This window comes from Parasteatoda tepidariorum, chromosome 5 (assembly GCF_982258835.1).
Source record: "Parasteatoda tepidariorum strain Cologne lab strain chromosome 5, Ptep-v5.0, whole genome shotgun sequence".
In the NCBI taxonomy this organism is placed as follows: Eukaryota; Metazoa; Arthropoda; class Arachnida; order Araneae; family Theridiidae; genus Parasteatoda; species Parasteatoda tepidariorum.
This window is the reverse complement of record NC_141759.1, coordinates 77,773,372-77,792,268: the sequence shown is the minus strand read 5'-3', so window position 1 is coordinate 77,792,268 and position 18,897 is coordinate 77,773,372. Positions and strand designations below refer to the sequence as shown.

At 29.3% G+C, this 18,897-nt stretch overlaps 1 protein-coding gene and 1 pseudogene across 4 annotated transcripts; both read left to right on the top strand.

Annotated features, from left to right (window-relative positions):
• Positions 1–26: 26 nt before the first annotated feature.
• Positions 27–18,336, top strand: RpL15 (ribosomal protein L15). Of its 3 annotated transcripts, none has more exons than XM_016071757.4 (4): positions 27–217; positions 2,322–2,515; positions 7,520–7,656; positions 17,982–18,336. In XM_016071757.4, exons 2-4 carry the CDS (start codon positions 2,344–2,346, stop codon positions 18,285–18,287), a joined length of 615 nt encoding a protein of 204 aa, XP_015927243.2. In that variant the 5' UTR covers positions 27–217; positions 2,322–2,343; the 3' UTR covers positions 18,288–18,336. The 3 variants fall into 3 exon arrangements, with proteins under 3 accessions (XP_015927243.2, XP_071041376.2, XP_071041377.2); XM_071185275.2 differs by having other exon boundaries at positions 216–354; XM_071185276.2 differs by lacking the exon at positions 27–217 and adding an exon at positions 361–497.
• LOC147809535 (uncharacterized) lies at positions 7,663–17,975 on the top strand (annotated as a pseudogene). Its single transcript, XR_015434266.1, has 3 exons — positions 7,663–15,100; positions 15,259–15,614; positions 15,747–17,975. The product of XR_015434266.1 is annotated as an uncharacterized LOC147809535 (transcript).
• Positions 18,337–18,897: the final 561 nt, after the last annotated feature.

The window sequence follows — 18,897 nt, the reverse complement described above, 5'->3', positions numbered from 1 at the left end:
CAGCCAATCACAATGTCAATCACAATTCAACAGCCAATCACAATGCAGCACGGAATTTTCTTCATGTTCTTGTTGCCATTCTGTTTTAAAAACTATGGTTTAAAACTAAATCCGACCTGCTGCTACTCAAATCAACTCAACTTAACATAAAATAAACGCGCAGCCCTAATATCCGCGCACCTTTACTATTTTATAAACATTAATAGTAATTCATCGGGTAAGTTAAAATCTTTCTTAATCTGTATTATATTATTTCTTATTATTAATGAAAGATTATTGAGATAGTTCTTAAAAGCCTTATTAGTGTGTCGGATACGTAATTTTAAGCACTTAATGTCAAAATATCATTTTAAAGTATTAGAATATTTTGCCACCATTTGTCATTACACCTGATTTGTAACAGTGCTTAAACTTCGTATTTAAAGTTTATTATTAATAGCAAAGTTTCTGTACTAACTAATAGCTGATAGTTAATAATTTATTATCAGTCGCAAATAGTACGATATTAATTTTACTGCTCATAAATCAAACATTGTATATTTTCGATGTTTTCTTATTGCATTAGTACATTATCTTCGTGATTTTATTAATATAAATTTATCAGTTCTGGGTTTCTGTATTTATGCATTCTACTCTCTGTTCATGTTCTTTTTTTATAATATCACTTTTAAAAATGTCAAAATTTGAAATAGTGATAGACATATGCTATAAGACTACACTTAGCAATTTTTCTAATTCATATTGTTGCTATAGTTCGTTATATGTTAATTATTTTACATGTTCTGTTTCTCAGGAATAAGATTTTCCCTCGTATTTTACCGGTTTTACGCTTTTGTCTCTTAAGTTTCAGCCTTCATATTATCAAAAAATCCGATACTCTAAAAGTTTCGGTATTTTCTAATAAATATCCCGATTTTCCTGAAAATTCAGACGTATATATTTATTTATATATTCAGGCAAAATATATTTCTTTCTGATTTTCAAAGATAAACCGAAAATTCTAACGAATTTGCTAACCCTTTCGCATTTTTTACTTATTTTAACTATTTTCTCCGCTTTAACGCACAGAAAATAAGATTTTTCGTAATACAGATGTCGCTGCTTCGGAAGTTGCAGCGGAAATGTTTATTTGCACAGGTAAATAATCTTATAAATTTTTATTTATTATGGCGAAACGAAAACAATACAAACAAGCTTTTTAGAAATCCCAAGTCCAGAACCTCCTTATATCTCAATTCTTATATCACACGATTTTAATATCAAACATCGGATTTCATATTTACCTGATTTAAAAGATGCGCATTGCTATTCTTATTCACACGGTTTAAATATCGTACATTGCTATTCTTATTTATGATATGTAAAATTTGACAATTGCAATATGTATTTCCGCATTTTATAAAACCATATGTAGCTATTCATATTCACATTAGAGTTTGAAATCCAATGTTGTGATTTGTTAATGCGGTTGTAATATCCAACATTGATTTTCATATTTATACATCATTTTAAAATTAGTCATTATGATTGGTATTCACGACTTTAAAAAATTATGCATCATGATTTGTATTTTCGCATTTTTTCAATTTGATGTAGTGTTTCATATTCACGTGATTTAAAAACCAAATATTGAGATTCATATTCTCTCAATTTAAAATCATGCATGTAATTCGTATTCAAAGAATTTTAAAATTAATCATCAGGATTTATGATCACATGGTGTAAACATCAAGACTTTTTTTGATCAAAATTTAGGATATTGTAGCTTCTACATTTATATTTATATATATATATATATTCATTCTCTGATTTCCTCTTTTTTGCATTCTGACTACTATCATCCCTGATTTATCACTTGTTTTATAGGTTTGCTTTAAGGTAAAAGTTACAAAGTAATATTATTTCAGTTTAAAAACTTATTTTCTTTCAAGTGGAACTAGTGTGTTCTTATCAAATTTTTTGTTGCACCTACTAATAGCTGATAATGTTATGTTTATTATCAGTCGCAAATGGTGCAAAATTAATTACTTTAATTTTCAAACATTGTCTCTACAGTGATTGATATATATTAGTATACAAGCTTTATCATTGCCTTAGTAAGTTGTGTTTAACGAATTTCCAATTATTTTAATTTATTTTTAAGTTTATTTAATATTAATCTAATTTACATTCAATGAATTGATTACCCAATGATTTTCCCTGAAGGCTTGTTATATTAAATTTCCTTGCTTATATGCAATCTAGTATCTAAACTTTTCTTCCATTTTTGTACCTCGTACCAACAAAATATAAACGTTTTGTAATGTTTTTTAAATATTTAGGTAGGGGTCCTTTAAACTAAACATGGGGGCGTATAAATATATGCAAGAGATCTGGAGAAAGAAACAGTCTGATGTATTGAAGTTTTTATTGAGAACAAGGTGCTGGTACTTCCGACAACTGAATGCTGTACATAGAGCTCCAAGACCAACGAGGCCAGATAAGGCTAGAAGATTAGGATACCGAGCAAAACAAGGTAAAAAGTGGTGTTGAATAATTATATTCAATTATATTTTACTTAGATTTTATATATTTATTAAACTATACAAGCTCAGGGATGCCAACTGCTCCGCTTTCTGCAATAGTTTTAATGAAATGGTATCAAATTATATAGTAAAATCTGTTAAAGAAGGATAGTTACGCCTACTTTTTAATAGAGTACACAGTGCAGGGATCTGTTTAGAAGAAATTTGGGTCCGTTAACGGACCCTTCACAAAATATCTTTTCATAAAAACGAACCATTCACAAAATATTTTAACTTTGAAACGGACCCTTCACAAAATAATTTATCTCTAAATCGGACCCTTCACTAATTTTTTAACTTCATTATTGTTTTGTTAATCGAATAAACCCTTCTCAGGAAGGGGGTAGGGAAAGAAAGAAAGATGTAAACGAACTAAATTTTGTCTTCGTCAGACGCTTCCTTTATTCCTCCGAAATGAATATTCTGTGTTCAGCAGTATAGGCTAAATACCAAATATTTATATGTTGCATCGCTAATTTAGTAGCTGCAATGGCTGTTTATTTTTGAAAATTTAATTTTTTTAATTTTTATTTTACAGTGTTGAGCATAATCTTGTATGTCTTAACAATTTAAAAACTAATTGAAAAAGTTTTTTTGTAATAATGGACCCTATTTGCACACATTCACAAAAGCGGGACCCTGGTTGAAAGAATGCGACTTAACGTTTATTTTATATTCACACATTATGAGTCATTTTTTTCACAATTTTACAAAAACGGACCTTTCACAAAATGTCTGGACAGACCCCTGCAGTGGATTGGTGCTTTAACGTTGCATTTTATATGATACTTATAATTTTTGATAGTTAGTGGTGTAAAAATTGCTGAAAATGAAAAATATTAAACCAAAAGTAACTTAAATTTCGTTACCATTAGAAAATACTATTTTGCAAAGTGGAGCAAGTTGGCATCTCTGCAAGCTAAGTTTAAATTAAATTCGCTTACTTCTTTCCTATCAAGGATTTATTTTTATCTACCTTACGTTCTAGAAATTAACATTATATCAAGTTTTATTAACATAAAACAAATGATTTTTATGTTCTTTAAATAATTATTCTTTTGTTTATATGTTAGGGAAAAAATTTTTTAACCATGTGAAACTGATTATAATTTATGGGAAAAATGTTTGTTGTGTATAAAAGTAAAGGTTTAATTCTGTATAACAATATTCTTTCCAGTGCTATAATTTTTATATATTTTATACAGTTAAGTTTTTTGTGTTCCGTAGTTTCTTAATTGTGTGAGGGCTACAGAGAAATCTCTATTATGAACCCCTCTAACCTAAGTTGTTTAAATGAGTCATAATTATCTATTTACCTTAATGGTCAACTTAGTATTATGTTCTTGGGTTGACTGTACAATTCAATGAAATAGATAGCTCAGAAATATATATGGCTAAATTATATATTTGTTATGGAGTTGTTTTCTATAACAGTAATATTTTAGCCTATATTAAAATCATTATCATAGTACTTGAAGTGCACTTTAATTTCAAGTTTCCCAACCATGAAACAATTAGATCTTGGTTTGATTTATTACTAGTATAGGGCTTTTTCTGTTTCTGTAAGTATTTCTAATATTATGAAGTTAAGTTTTTAAACAAATTTTAATATATAAGGTGACCTGGGGTAATTTCTGATCAAAAAATGCAAACATCTATTTTGTGAGAAAACTATTCAAGATAGAATTTTAATATTTACTGGAAGTTTGAGGCTATATGAGATGAGTCCTATGCTATCCTTTTTTGTTTGAAAATCTAATTAGAATTTAAAAGATTTTAAATTTTTAGTGATCAGGAATTACCCCTTCTCTTGATCATTTCTGGGGTAATTCCTGATCACTTCTGGGATAATTACTGATCACCAGTTTTTATAGTAAAGGAGCTGTTTTAAAATAATTATACAATGGTAATTGACAAATAAGGCATCAAGATCAAACAACTAAATCAAAAAGATATGTTTAAGGAGCTAATAAAATGATTTATTTAAAAAACAAGAGTAAAGATTAACACTTTAAATTTTCCAAAAATCTTTGCATCATGTCATACATTTTAGGCAAGCAGCCAACTCATTCTCATGTTCTGCTGAAACATAAGAAAGAGTTCACACATGGGTTTCTTTTGCTGGATTTTGTAACTTCATTAAGTGAGAATGTAAAGTTAAGTAAGGTATGTCAACAGCTCTCACACTAAAATTTTCAATCATAAAAAAAAATTAACTCATCTTGCTCTCTAGAGGCTTAGTTTCATTTTTAGGCTTATAATTTCTCACCATATTTATATTTGGCTAATTTATAAACTTAAAAATTATTCTAACAATGTACACACATAAAATTAAGATAGAAGCAAGGTAAGACAAACCAGAAATGGTGCAGATCAGAGCACATTTGTCTTGTATACAGTTAAAAACAGATTTTGTGATTACATTTAAAATATATTTTATAGTTGTTCCGCTTAGTAAATATGAACTGTTATTTAAGAAAAGACAATCAGCTATTTTTAATACTATTTATAAAAAGAAATGACAATGATCAGGAATTACCCCATTGATCAATAATTACCCCCTCTTTAAGGGGGCAACATTTGATTTAGTTTCCTATAATCAATTTTTTTTTTTTTTTCAAATAAAACTTAGGTGATCATTATTTACCCCAGAAACAGAGTGATTGTGAATTACCCCGGGTATTAACCAGTATTAGATTTTTGTGTTCACTTTTTAATATATTTTTATTTGCATTTAGTAGCTATTTTGCTGAAATAGTTTAACATTTTTCTTTTGCACATAATTAAATGTTAAATTTTTACTGTGAAATTATTTGAAAGTTATGGCTAAAATTATTGTTTTTGTTATTCTCTTATTTCTATAACAAATATATTTTAGCCTATATCAAAATCATTATCATAGTACTTGAAGTATTAATGATTTCAAGTTTCCCAACCATGAAACAATTACAGTCGAATCCCGATAATCCGAGCCCCGGTTATCCGAGTTTCCGCTTTAACCGAGCTATCAAATATTTTAAGGATTTTTTTGTTCTACTTTATTTTTTATTTTTAAAAATACTGCCGAAAAATAAATCTAAATTTTATCTTCCAAACAATCGGGAAAACAAAATCTTACAACTTGATCCCATGGAATGATCGTTAATATCGTCAATAATGAAAATGAACCTAGCGAAGAAGATTAAGACAGTGACTAGGAAAATCAACATATAAAAATTTCTCACACAGATGAACTTAAAACTGTCGAAAATGCTACTGAATACATAGAACAACAAAAAGAAGCGACACCAGCCTTCCTGTTATCCCTAAAAGATGGCGTATAAATTTTATATTTCTTTAATATGTTACATTTATACCAACTCTTTATCTTTCTTTTTTATACTCTTCGTTTTAACTGAGTTTTTCAGTTATCCGATTAGTCGTGGTCCACATTAACTCGGATAATCAGGACTCTACTGTATTTTTCTGGTTTTTGTAAATATGTCCTTGTTTGGAATCTTATTAAATGCTTTTTTATTTCTTTTGTGAAAGTTCTGGTTTTGTTTCAAATAGTCAATAAACACAATTTTAATTCAATCTGTACCAGGGTTGGGGTTTTGGACATCCTAAACTGGTTTTGGACAGGACACGTGGGTTTTACTGTCTTAAACTGGATAAAACTGTCCTAATCTGGATAAAACTGTCTAATCCTTTAAATACATATATGCTTTTAATACTGATAAATAATGTTTTTGCATAAGGATAAATAATGCAATATTAAAAGATATTAATAATTTTTTTAAAAAAAATCTAAATTTGTTGAAAAATTAACCTTTTATTCTTCACAATATTTTTTTTTTTAAATGTTATAATCACAGGATGATAAAAAAGACATCTATTTTTTTTAAAAAAAAATTGTTTTTAAATACAAATATATTAGTTTAAATTGGAAATACAAAATAACTGAAAAATGTATTAACAGTTTTGAAGGGCATAACATCAGTTTCAGTTACTGACACTGGTAATAATGTATCACTACTATACTAAAAGAATTAAACACGAATGAAATAAAAGTATTCTTGAATAGTACTATAGATAAATAAACCAGTTTATGACTAACCAAGCACTTAGTCCCTAATAGCTTAACCTGTATGGCAAGGTCAAACTTCAGTTATGTACTATTGAATGCGAGGAACTTGATTTTTGATTAATCTTGTGTTTAATGCTTAAGTTGAAGAGTCAAACAAAATTTATTAAATATACTTTTAAAAACAAATATTCTTTAGTATATTTAATTATCAATATGTTATTAGTTCTATGTTTATTTTACCTTTTAAATATTGTTCAAATAAAATTGTAGCGTAATTTGAGTAAAAGGGTTTTGGACAGGACGGGTTAAACCATGGATTAATCCATCTGTCAACCCTGATCTGTACTGTTTCATGATGTGTAATTTTCAACTGTTCAATTTTTGTGATGAGCCTATTTGATAGAAAGTGCCATCTGAATTAAATGATTATGACTTTCACTCTGATATTTGTTTTATTTTTAATGACAACTTTTCTCTTTATTTCTTATTTTATATATATGTTACAGCTATTTGAGATATTAATATTTTGTATTTATAGTGTTTAAATATTAATAGCAATTATATATGGTATTTAGTTTGTAACAGGTATTTTTCTATTTTGTATGATGAGCCTATTTGATAGAAAGTGCCACCTGAGTAAAATGATTATGGCTTTTATTCTGAGTTACATTTCAGCTTTTTATTTGCTGAGCTAGTTTTATCATAAGCAGTGTTTTATGTTAATTTGATAGCAGTTACCTAAGATCACATCTAAATGATTTAATATTTTTATTTTTTTATGAACCATTTATAAGTTCTCTTAGCTGAAGGATATTTGAATGCTTTTATCTTATTCATGTGGAGTTTGCTTTTACTAGAATTAAATAGTATATTCTTTATCTTCTAGGTTATGTTGTCTATCGAATTAGAATTCGTAGAGGAGGTCGAAAGAAGCAAGTTCCCAAGGGATGCACATATGGTAAACCCAAGAACCATGGTGTTAATCAATTGAAACCAGTGAGGAGTCACCAAGCTGTAGCAGAGGTAAGAATCAATTCTATACAATTATGAAACAGCTTATATACAATGATATTAGTTTTTACTAGTACTTTTATAGTGCTAGTACCATGTTTTCTAAAGTGTGTACCATGTCTACAAAATCAGGCGTGAAGTTCTTTCGCTATTTACACAAATATCTAGACTGTTCTGCCAATGAAACAATTTATGTTCCCACTGAATTTTCTGTTATATCTGCAAAATTTTGTGGATAAAATATTTATTTTACCCATTAGGGCTGGACGATATAGAAATTTCTTAAATAGATATAATCAACCCTTTTATATCACGATATTAGGTTATATCGATTTAACAATCTAAACGACAAAACTAAGAAATAAATCCACAGTACCCCTTCCTCTATTCAAATGTATTGTTGTTTTTTTCTTAACTTCTGCAACACCACAAAAAAAGGCTAATTTGAAAGTTAAAACTCGTTAACTTCCCCTTTTAATATTTTTTTACAATTGATTCCAAGTAAAACAAGACTGCAATTTCAGTTGACGCAACAAAACAGGTACTGAACAATATGAAAATAGACCCGTAATGCACGTGCCTTAAAAAGATAAATCTCTAAACTTAATATTATGCACGCGAGAAACTACAAAAAAATAATAATAAATTTTAAAAAAAAATTCACGATACACGTCTTATTCGAAAGGTGTAATATTTTAACTGCGCATGCATTACTGGGCTATTTCCGAACGATACGGAAATAGTCCCGTAATGCGCCATAAAAAGATAAATCTCCCAACATTTATAAAAAACACGCGAGAAATTAACGAAAAAAAATAATAATAAATAAAAAGATCACAAAAAAAGGCAGTTAAGAAAGATAAAATTAGTAAATTTTCTAAACGTTTTTTTACAATTTATTCCAATTAAGCGTTAATTAGTAATCCTTCAGTTAACGCGAGCAAACAGAAACCGAACGGTACGGAAAGAATTAATGTAACATACACGCTGAAAGAAACCCCGGTAAGATATTTAAAGATATTACGGAAAGAAACTCCGTAATGCATGTACCTTAAAAAAGACAAATCTCTAAATTTTATACGAGTATTACACACGCGAGACACTGCAAAATGATAATAAATAAAAACATCACAGGAAGAGTTTAATTCGAAAGGTGTAACTCGTTAACTCCTTCCGGGCAAGTCACGAAATATTTTTTAACAATTTTTTTTAAGTAAATCAAAACACCAATTTTATTTGGCGTTTTCAGTTAGTGCGAGCAAGCAGGTAGCGAACGATACAAAAATTACCCCGTAATTCATGTGCCATAAAAGATAAATCTCTCAATTATATAATAAATATTTTTAATAAGGATTTTATATATAATATTTGAGAAATATTAATTTTTTAAAGCTATATTTGTAAGAAATTTCTTTAAATAGTTGAAAATGATTAGTTTAGAAACAAAATTCTCAATGCAAAAGAGGAGAAAAAATATAACACTTAACTATTTCAGAAATCAGGATATATTAAATTAAAGATGGGAATATTCCCTCCTGCACGAACAAGATATCCTAAAATCGAAATCTAAATTCTAAAGAGAAGACAATCACATTCACTTGGTGGCAAAAAATCCTCCGCAAATATCGATATAAACTTGAAATCGGAATGAGGAGATTCAACTGCACCGATCCCTGCTATATCGGATTTTTTTTCCAACCGCCATGTATCGATATAACCTAGTGAATTAGTTTTGAATGAAGAGATTCAATAACCCATTCCGATTTAACTATACCAACCCCTGCACCAGATGTGATTTTGGCAAATAGCCGAAGAACTTGAGCGCACGTGTTACCGGGAGAATGAGTTGATAGTTGGCCTTGAATCTTTCCCTTACGCTACGGCAGATCGGAATCTGTTCTGTACATTCTCGCAATGATTAAACCGGTGTTTCACTACATCGGAGAGAGCTACGTCGATTTAGCGTTTGCTCTCATGAATAAATCGATTTAGTAGAGTCGAAATGCTCACTCCGGAATTTTGTTGAAAATGAAATGGATAAATCGGTATTACGATGTTGGAGTTAAATCGATATATTGTTTTACATCGGTATAAAGCCCAGTCCTATTACCCATATCAGCATTCTTTTTTCAGTCCTTATTCACATGCAAAAAAAAAATTTTTTTTACGTAGATTTGTTAGAGAAATACAGAACAAGACATTTAAAAGACCGTTTGCTGGAAATAAATGGTTTAGTTTTTTATTTTGATTCAATTAATTATATTGAATTAATTTTTTAAACATTATAAGAAAAATTTGCATTGCATATTTCAGTATAATTTTCCCCACTCTCAATGTCATTGTAAGTTCCTGTTCCCTCTTTTACAGTTAATGCAATTGAATTTCTCATGGTTTTTAAAATTTCATTGAATACCATTCACCACAATTTTTGATATTAGTATATACCATTGTAAATCCATGAGCCATTTCCATCGTTATAAAGGCTAGTGTTGCTTCAAATTTTTTTGGTGTTTTTTTATAAATATCTATTATATTTATGCATTATTATGACACACAAAATTAAGTTCAAATGTTTATTAGTCAATATTTCGCAACACGATAGCACCAAGCAATTTTTTCAGTTATTGCTACTGATATCTATGTGATTTTCTTAAATCCTGATGTTTTCATTATTTGGAGAAAGGAAATTTGAAATACATATTTGTGTAATTGCTTTTGACATTCAATTTTATTTGCAGTTATTGTTGCTTTTTTTAAAATAGCGTAATACAGGAAAAATTGCATGCCTGAAAATTCACTATTAAACGTGGTAATTGTTTCAATCAAATATTCAGCAGTTATTGCTACTGATTTTTCCTTTTATTTACCAAAAATCTTAATATTTTTGATAAGTTAATATTCAATACAAAGTGTGCATTTCAAATAGTACAATTAATCAACCCTTTTTGGCACTTCCAATTCACACGATTTTATTGTGAATACATGTTGGTTTAATATCAATCTTTTTTCGTTTTATTGCTGTGGGTTGGCACTGTTCAGTCTTTTTATTTTTATGTGATGATGGCTAATTACAAAGAAGGAGGAAAATGTAATATCAATTTCTATGTTTTGTGTGTTGATGAGAAAGAGTTAGTTTGATATTTTTTTCTCTCACTTTTATGTTTTAAAATAAGTCTTTTATTTATCTTCTATGTACTAAAAAAAATTTCTTCCATCACATGTCTGAGAATACATTTAAAGTGTTCAATATTCTAATTTAATTTATGTATGTATACGCCCATCACTTATATAATTGAACCTTATATTTCAATATTAATAACTGAATAAAGATTTCAGTGCTGTTTTGAAATTAAATGAATGAGTTGAAATAATCAAAAATAAAAATGCTTCTTGCATCCCAGTAAATGTCAAAAAAAGTAATCAAATTATCTTATTTTATAGAGAAAAGCATATATAGGAGATAAGCATGTCTTATCATATACTCACTTGACCCTGCCTCATCCTATGTATTTATTTTTTAATTATTTCTGAATTACTGCTTTGTTTTAAATGGAAACTTGCTTAATTTTTATGTGATGACTTAATTATGAAAATGATATAAAATGATTTTTCTTCTTCCTTGGATGTCTGATAAGATATTTTATCATTGTGTCATTTGATTATTATTAATCTAAGTTTGTTCTGTTGCATTCTTTAAATTATGTGCAAATATTGTAAATGCATTTTTCTATGAATAATATAATGAATTTATACTTTATTAAATTTCTTTAATTTCTGATTTTGAAGGATCGATATATTGATCAATAAATATTTAACAAATATATTATGAAATTTATTTGTTTGTTAATATTAATTTTTATGTTGAAATTTTATGATTCTTTAACTTCCTTGGATGTCTGATAAGGTAATGCTTAGTAAATAATTGATTTTTTATATCAGAATTACTTGCCCTGATGATATTCTATAGTTAAATGATATTTCATGATTCTTGAACTTCCTTGGATGTCTGATGCAAGTTTTTAATGTAAAAATATAAGGTTGATAAACTTACAATACCGTGATTGGATGAAACGTTTCAATTTGAATTATAGATCGGATCTGTATAAGTAATGGCTATGATGACATTATTTTCATTAATGATTTCAATGATTATTTGAACTTCCTTGGATGTCTGATAAAATAGTGTACAGATGATATTATGTTGGATTTCTTTTGTGAATTACAGAAAAATCTTTATTCTGAATATAAAAATAACTTTCCTGCCAGTGTTTTTTTCTTAAAGCTTAATTCTCAATCATAGGCCTCCATTCTATGCAGATTAGAGACTTAAAAAAAAAGTTTTTTCAGAAAAGATAACCGATATAGATGTCCATAGCTCACTTTAAGCTACAAGAGCCTAATGAGTAGAGCTGTACAAGTAGCAACTTTTGCAGCATTTGAGCTGTGTAAAATGTATGATTTTATTTCTTAAGCAGAAAGGAGTAGATTGTTTAATTACTGGGTGATAAAAAGGAAATAAGGGAAGCAAGGTCCAGTTTTTTGTCTTTGATGTGCTCTTACCAATTCAAAAGGAGTAACAAAAAGAAACCCCTAAAAAGTTTGACAATTAAATAAAAGCTAAAAACACTAATAAGAGTTGAAGAATAAGATTCTTTTGGAAAAATATTAATTAAAAAGAACATGCAAAAGATATAAGGAAGAAAACAGTGACAGAGTTCCAGAGACAAATACAATACACCTTATATTTCATTCTGATACAGAAGTTTAAAATTGCTTGTGAGAACAAATCTTGCATCTAACTCAGTGTTTCCCAAAGTGTGGTACGCGTACCGGGGTATAAGTACAGTTTAGCACGTTCTTGTGCGAAATAATCTTGCAGCAAACGCAAGATTCAAAACATATTATTTAAAAACAAAGCTAGCCATGGAGCTGGCATTTTCTTCTACTCATCAGTCTGTGGAAAAATACTAATTGTTTGCAAAGGTACTGTAGTAGTTTTGTGTCATGCCAATAAGAACTATTTTAAATGTGAGAATTTTTTTTTTATGAAGAAAAATTATGGATGGTGTAAAATTTAATTTGGTTCAGTATTTATGCTTAAACAGTGATTATATTAGAATATATAAGACATAATGATGACATTATTTCATAAATGATTTCACTGATTATTTTAACTTCCTTAGATGTCTGATGATGTTAACTAGTTTTATGTAAAAAGTCTCTGCATATTTTAAAGGATGATTTGATAATTATGATGTTAATTATGATCTAAACCTCATTGTTCCCTTGGCTGTCTGATATTATATGCAAATTAAGATCTTGTCATAATTCCTGCTTGAAAAGGGATTCTGAATTTTCTTTTACAATGTATGTTATTAAATAAAGGTTTTTGATTAAGATTGTAAACTGTTAGTCACTATGTGAGAGTATATATTTTTTTAATAAGAAAGGTAGAATAAAGTTATTTGCTTATTTGGTAATTACAGTTAATGATATTTCATAATCCATTTTGCTTGCTTGCATTTGTTTTTTTGGATGCTTGTTAGCATAAATAATATAATTTAAGCACTTATGCTCTTGCATATTTAAAGGATGATTTGTTAGCTATGATTAAAATGATTCAAACTTCATTGTTCCCTTGGCTGTCTGATGTATGCAAAATAAGCTTAAATCAGAGTTGGGTTTTTGATGTTAAATTTGGTTTTTTACAACATAATTATAAATAGTCAAGATCCTACTTTTTTCTATATTATGGCACAGCAAATAATAATTTAATATAAATGTATTGAAATGTATGTGATTATTTTTTATAAACTGTCACTTATAAATTATACAAATTGATTCAAAGTTCTTTTTTCCTATAAATTTGTTTAAAGTTTTGTTCTGCATTTCTTGCTATTTGAATATCTGATAACATAGATAAAATAATTCTAAGGCTTAGTGGTTCTGCATGTTCAAATGATGATTTTATAACTATGATATAATTCATGATTCAAACATCATTGTTCCTTTGGCTGTCTGATATGTGCAGAATCATTTTTAAAATAATAGATGCTGACTTGCGAGAGTTTAACTTCCTGCGAGATTGAAATCTTTATACAGTCAAACCACTCTATAGTGAACCTTCTAGGGACTGAAATTTTGGTTCACTATATCCGTTACGCAGGCAATTTAACTAATTGTTCCCACATTTCTCCCTTTTATTACACATTATTCAAATAAATGACTGAAAGATATATTATGTAGTAGCAAAAATTGTGTTATTTTTCATTACTCTTTGCATTGCATACAAAAAAAAAAAAATAGTAATCTAGCTGATGAGCGATCTTCTACATCAGATATGGAAACACTTCCCGACTCTCAGATAATTTTTTTCTGAATTTCTGTTATTCCAATTTTTTAAGCCTGTCTAACCTTCCATTCGAGCACATAAAAGTTAATCATGAAATCGTTTAGCAAATTTAAAGACATTTGTCCAGATACTGGAAGGTTGCGGATTCTTCGATTGGTGAACCACTTCAGTATTGCTTCTTCAACATCCTTCTGAACCCTTTTGATCAATAATTAATAATTACTCATTCCCTCTGACAGAAAATGCATATTGATCTCATTGACACCTTACAGGTGCATCATCTGCCTGAGTTGGAAACATCTGCTTGGTTTGTTTAGGGATGGGAAAGTGAGATTAAAGAAGCAAACAAGAAAAGATGCTTATATCTACGTTCCCCTCTATAGATGGTTTTAAAAATTGGTATATGTATTCAGGGTTCATACTCCTCCTGAAATTCCTGAAAAACTCCTGAAATTAGCTTTTTTTTTCTAAGGGCCCTTATAACTCCTGAAATTGGTGTTTTAACTCCTGAAAATTAAGTTTTATCTCCTGAAAAATTTTTTACAAAAATAAAAAACGATTCTTATACGGAGAAAATAATTAATCATCCCTTCCGTCTTCCCATCCCTTTTGTCCCTGGCTAGCAAATGAACTGTATAAAGATTGCCTGCTAAGTGTTGTTCCTATGCCGGTTTATAATTTGAATCGAGCAATTCATTTGAATAGCCTCACTACAAAGGCTGAAATTTTATGGACTTAAAAGGTGTTAAGCTCACATTATTCCTACAAATCTTGTGAAAATGCAAATTTTCTTTTTAAAGCTATGTTTTCTGATAGCGAGATAGCAAGCAATTTCAGTTGTGGTGAGAAAAAAACTGCCTACCTCTCAGTTTTTAGTATAGCGCCATATTTTTTGTCTCTACTTAAGTCAAGAGTGAAAGAGGAAACCAATTATGTACTGCTTTTTGATGAAAGTCTAAATGATGTTAATCAATTCAAAAACTGGATTGTCATGTAAGATTTTGGAATGGTAACCACATAAATATGCGCTACTATTCTTCAGTCTTTCTTTTTCTTCTTTCTTTTTCTGAACTTTTATTTGAAAAAATAACTAAGAAATGCTTTGCATAAATACTAAAAGTTTACTACAATTATCTATGGATGGCCCGAATGTCAACCTAAAAGTGCTAGACATAATGATGGAAAAAATGAAGAATGGGCACAATGTGAGTTTCTTGAATGTAAGTTCATGTGGACTGCACATAGTGCATAATACCTTTAAGGGTGGTTGCTTTATTGCTTTTCCAAAAGTAGAGCATGCTGCATCATCTGTTTACCAATTTTTTAAAGACTCTCCTGCTCGAAGAGAAGATTTTGAATCTGTAAATCCTGAATTTGTAAAATTCCCTTCAAAATTTTGCAAGCAGAGGTGGGTGGAGAATAAAAAAGTTTTAGTTCGACTTTTAGAAATTTTGCCTGATGTTAAACCTTATTTGAAGGAGATAGAAAACAAAAAGTTTTCTCGGCCAAACATTAAATCGTATACAATCTTACAGGACATGGTTAAAGATGAACTATTTATTGCCAAATGTAATTTCATTTTACCTGTTGTGAAAGATGTTGAATCTTTCTTAAAATTGTATCAAACTGATAAGTTACCATTTTTTAATGGTGATCTCTACTAGCTATTAAAAGATGTGCTGAACAGATTTATAAAAGAAGAAAAGCTTCCAGCATCGTAATCGATTTATACTTAATACAATGTGTTAAGTATAAATCTCAAAGATAAAGAAATTTGTAAAGAGGCAACCAAAATTGATGTTGGCTTTGATGCCAAAAAAGAGTTGATAAAGAAGAAAATTTTGAAGGATGAAGAGAAAACAATGGAATTTTATTTGAATTGCAGGCAATTTTTATTGAAGTTGTCAAAAAAGCTAATTGAAAAGTGACCACTGAATTTCTCTTTAGTGCGAAATGTATCGTGCATTGATCCTTGTACAATGCATGTTAATAAAGAAGCAAATTTAAACAAGCTTCGAAAAATATTATTTCATTTGACCAATACAGGTAGAGTAAAAGAAGAAGATTGTGATAGAATTCTGAAGGAATATGTTCAATTTGTTGAAGATTTTAACAGCATGGATACTAGGACAAAATTTAGGCACTGCATTGGCGATAATTTTGATCCTAGCGTAGATCGACTAGATGTGTTATACTGTGAGTTCTTGTCAAGTTCACAATATCCCAATTTGTGGAACGTAATTAAACCTCTACTTCTGCTTTCTCATGGCCATGCAACTGGTGAGAGAGGGTTTTCGGTCAATCGGTTGAAAATCTGGCAAACCAAACAATTGTGGCTAAAAGAATAATTGATGACCATCTACGATTTGTTGGTGGACTTAAAAAAGTCATTATTTCAAAAGAACTCATTGTTTCAGCTAGAGTTGCACTTCAAAGATATCTTGCACATTTGGAAGAAGAGAAAGTAATTACAAATAATAAAGCTAAGGGTGAAAAAAGAAACATTTGGAAGATGATATACAAGAACTTAATAAAACTTCTGATGATTATTCTGATCAGGCAGAAAAAAATGTGATCTCTCATTAATTTCAAAAGCAAATGCCTTAAGGCGTCATGCTAAAGAAAAAATATCTAAGCTTAAAATATGTGAAGAACTGAATAAGACATATATGTCTTTAAAAAGTGTTTAAAATAAATAATATTTTAAGATCCTTTTTTTATTAATTTACTATTTTCTGGTTTTTTTTGTAATGTTGTAAATTTAATTTTATAAATAGCTATATTAAAATTATACAAAGTATATAATTTTCCCTCGCACCTCCTGAATTTATTGTATTGTACTCCTGAAAAACTCCTTAGAAACTCCTGAAATTTACTTTCTTAGAAAGAGTATGAACCCTGTGTATTTATTTTGAGGTAGGAATTTCAAAGCTATTACAAAAAAAAATAGGGGGGAAAGTCAGTCGAAGACTAAATAAAGTTCATTATATCCTCCAACTTCCTCACTTTATTTGGTTCACTGTATCCACAAAAAATAACATTATTCGTAGGCACGGGACCGAACATTTCGTTCCCTTTAGTTAGATCATGGTTTTTGAAATGTTTTGTTTAATTTGTTGCTACATTTTAATTTCTAGTTTTGCATATTTGAAGTGTTTTTGATTATTTGAATTTAACCTCCCAAACCTATTTGTTTTTCGATGATATATATATATATATATTTTAATTTTATTTTACTATCTGCATTGCTCATGATGATTTTAAGAACATATGATTTTGATGATTCGAATCATTTGTTCCCTTGGCTGTCTGAAAATCTATGCTTTTCTCTTCACATCTTTCTATTTTTGTTCAATTTGTTTTTACTAGATGTTTTACTTCAATGCATAAATGATGCTATGTCGTTAATTTATAATTAAACGTGATATTTTGTCAGCATTAATGTCATGCTGTAACTGTTTGCAGATATTTTGAGATCTACTGCGTCACCAGTGTTGTAGTTTTAATTTGCACTGATGCTTTTTTTTCCTTTTATTGCCTTTGGTACTGCGGCAGTTGTAAGGCAATAAAATGCAATACATATTTAGTTTATTTTTTGTAATGCAAGCATGTGGATGTTAAGACCTCTTTTGGATAATGTAAATCAAGTGTTTCCATGTCTCCATAACTATTTTTGACACTAGTGTCTTCTGTTGTGTTGTCAGTGTTTAGAAAAAATGAACAATGGTCAAATATTTTTTTATTTTCTTAAAAGTTCTCTCATCTACTTTACCCTCATCCCATAAGAATGTGATGAGGCTTAATTGCTGGTGTGAATTATCTTTTCTTACTGTTGATGTTATTGTTTTTTATTATGAAAAATCACTTTGAAAGATGCTATGCCAAGATAATCTTTTCCTAACTGCTACTTTTAAGAATATAAATCAATATCATATTTCAAATTGACGTGTTAAGAAAATATTTTGACTGGTCCGTTATATTTCAGGAGCGTGTTGGTCGACGATGCAAAGCCCTCAGAGTTCTCAATTCTTATTGGGTTGCCCAGGACTCCACCTACAAATTCTTTGAAGTAATTATGGCTGATCCAGCTCACAACACTATTCGTAACGATCCCAAAATTAACTGGCTGTGCAATGCTGTTCACAAACATCGCGAATTGAGAGGATTAACTTCAGCTAGCAAGAAGTCTCGTGGTCTTGGTAAAGGTTATAAATATGCCAAAACTATTGGTGGTTCTCGACGAGCTAACTGGAAGAGGCGAAACACTCTGCAGTTGCGTCGTAAACGATAGACTTTATGTATTTCTTGAAATAAATTATAAATATATTTGCTGACCTTCATTTCTGTCTTGCAATCAATTTTTTAGTTTAAGTTCTTTTTTTAAGTAACTAATGATGCTGGTGGTTCTCAACATGCTATGACTATAATGCGAAGTATTATTGTACAAAGAGGGCCACAAAAGAGGTATTTTATTTAGTTAAGCAAATTGTGCTACAATTGAATTCAGAAGAGTTCTAGGTGCGTCGTTTATATACTGTTCAACTAAAGAACTCTTCTCATCTGTTAAATAAAGCTCAGTGGCTATGGCTTTTGAGGTTAAATTATCTTAATGAGGATTTAACCTGTAGGGCAGATTTTGACTGGCTCGAAGAGTTCTTTTTTTTTTTTAACAGGTATTTTTCCCACACTGTGTATATATTTGGGGGGGGACAGTAATAGAAGTAGTTCACAAAGTTGAAAAGATTTGATGAATGTCATCTTTAAAGACTGTAAGATGCAGGAATATTCATATTAATGGTTCGCAGAATTTTGTGGCTTGATGGATGATCTTAGAATAGTAAGACTTAATCATTGAGGCTGTTTTTCAAAGGCTACGTCGTAATATGAAATTACGCTTTTTG

Excerpts from the sequence above, each read along its gene's own strand:
- RpL15 (XM_016071757.4), top strand. The coding sequence starts at position 2,344 with ATGGGGGCGTATAAATATATGCAAGAGATCTGGAGAAAGAAACAGTCT. Across the intron at positions 2,516-7,519 it reads AGGATACCGAGCAAAACAAG|GTTATGTTGTCTATCGAATT; the intron begins GTAAAAAGTGGT and ends TTTATCTTCTAG. Across the intron at positions 7,657-17,981 it reads GTCACCAAGCTGTAGCAGAG|GAGCGTGTTGGTCGACGATG; the intron begins GTAAGAATCAAT and ends GTTATATTTCAG.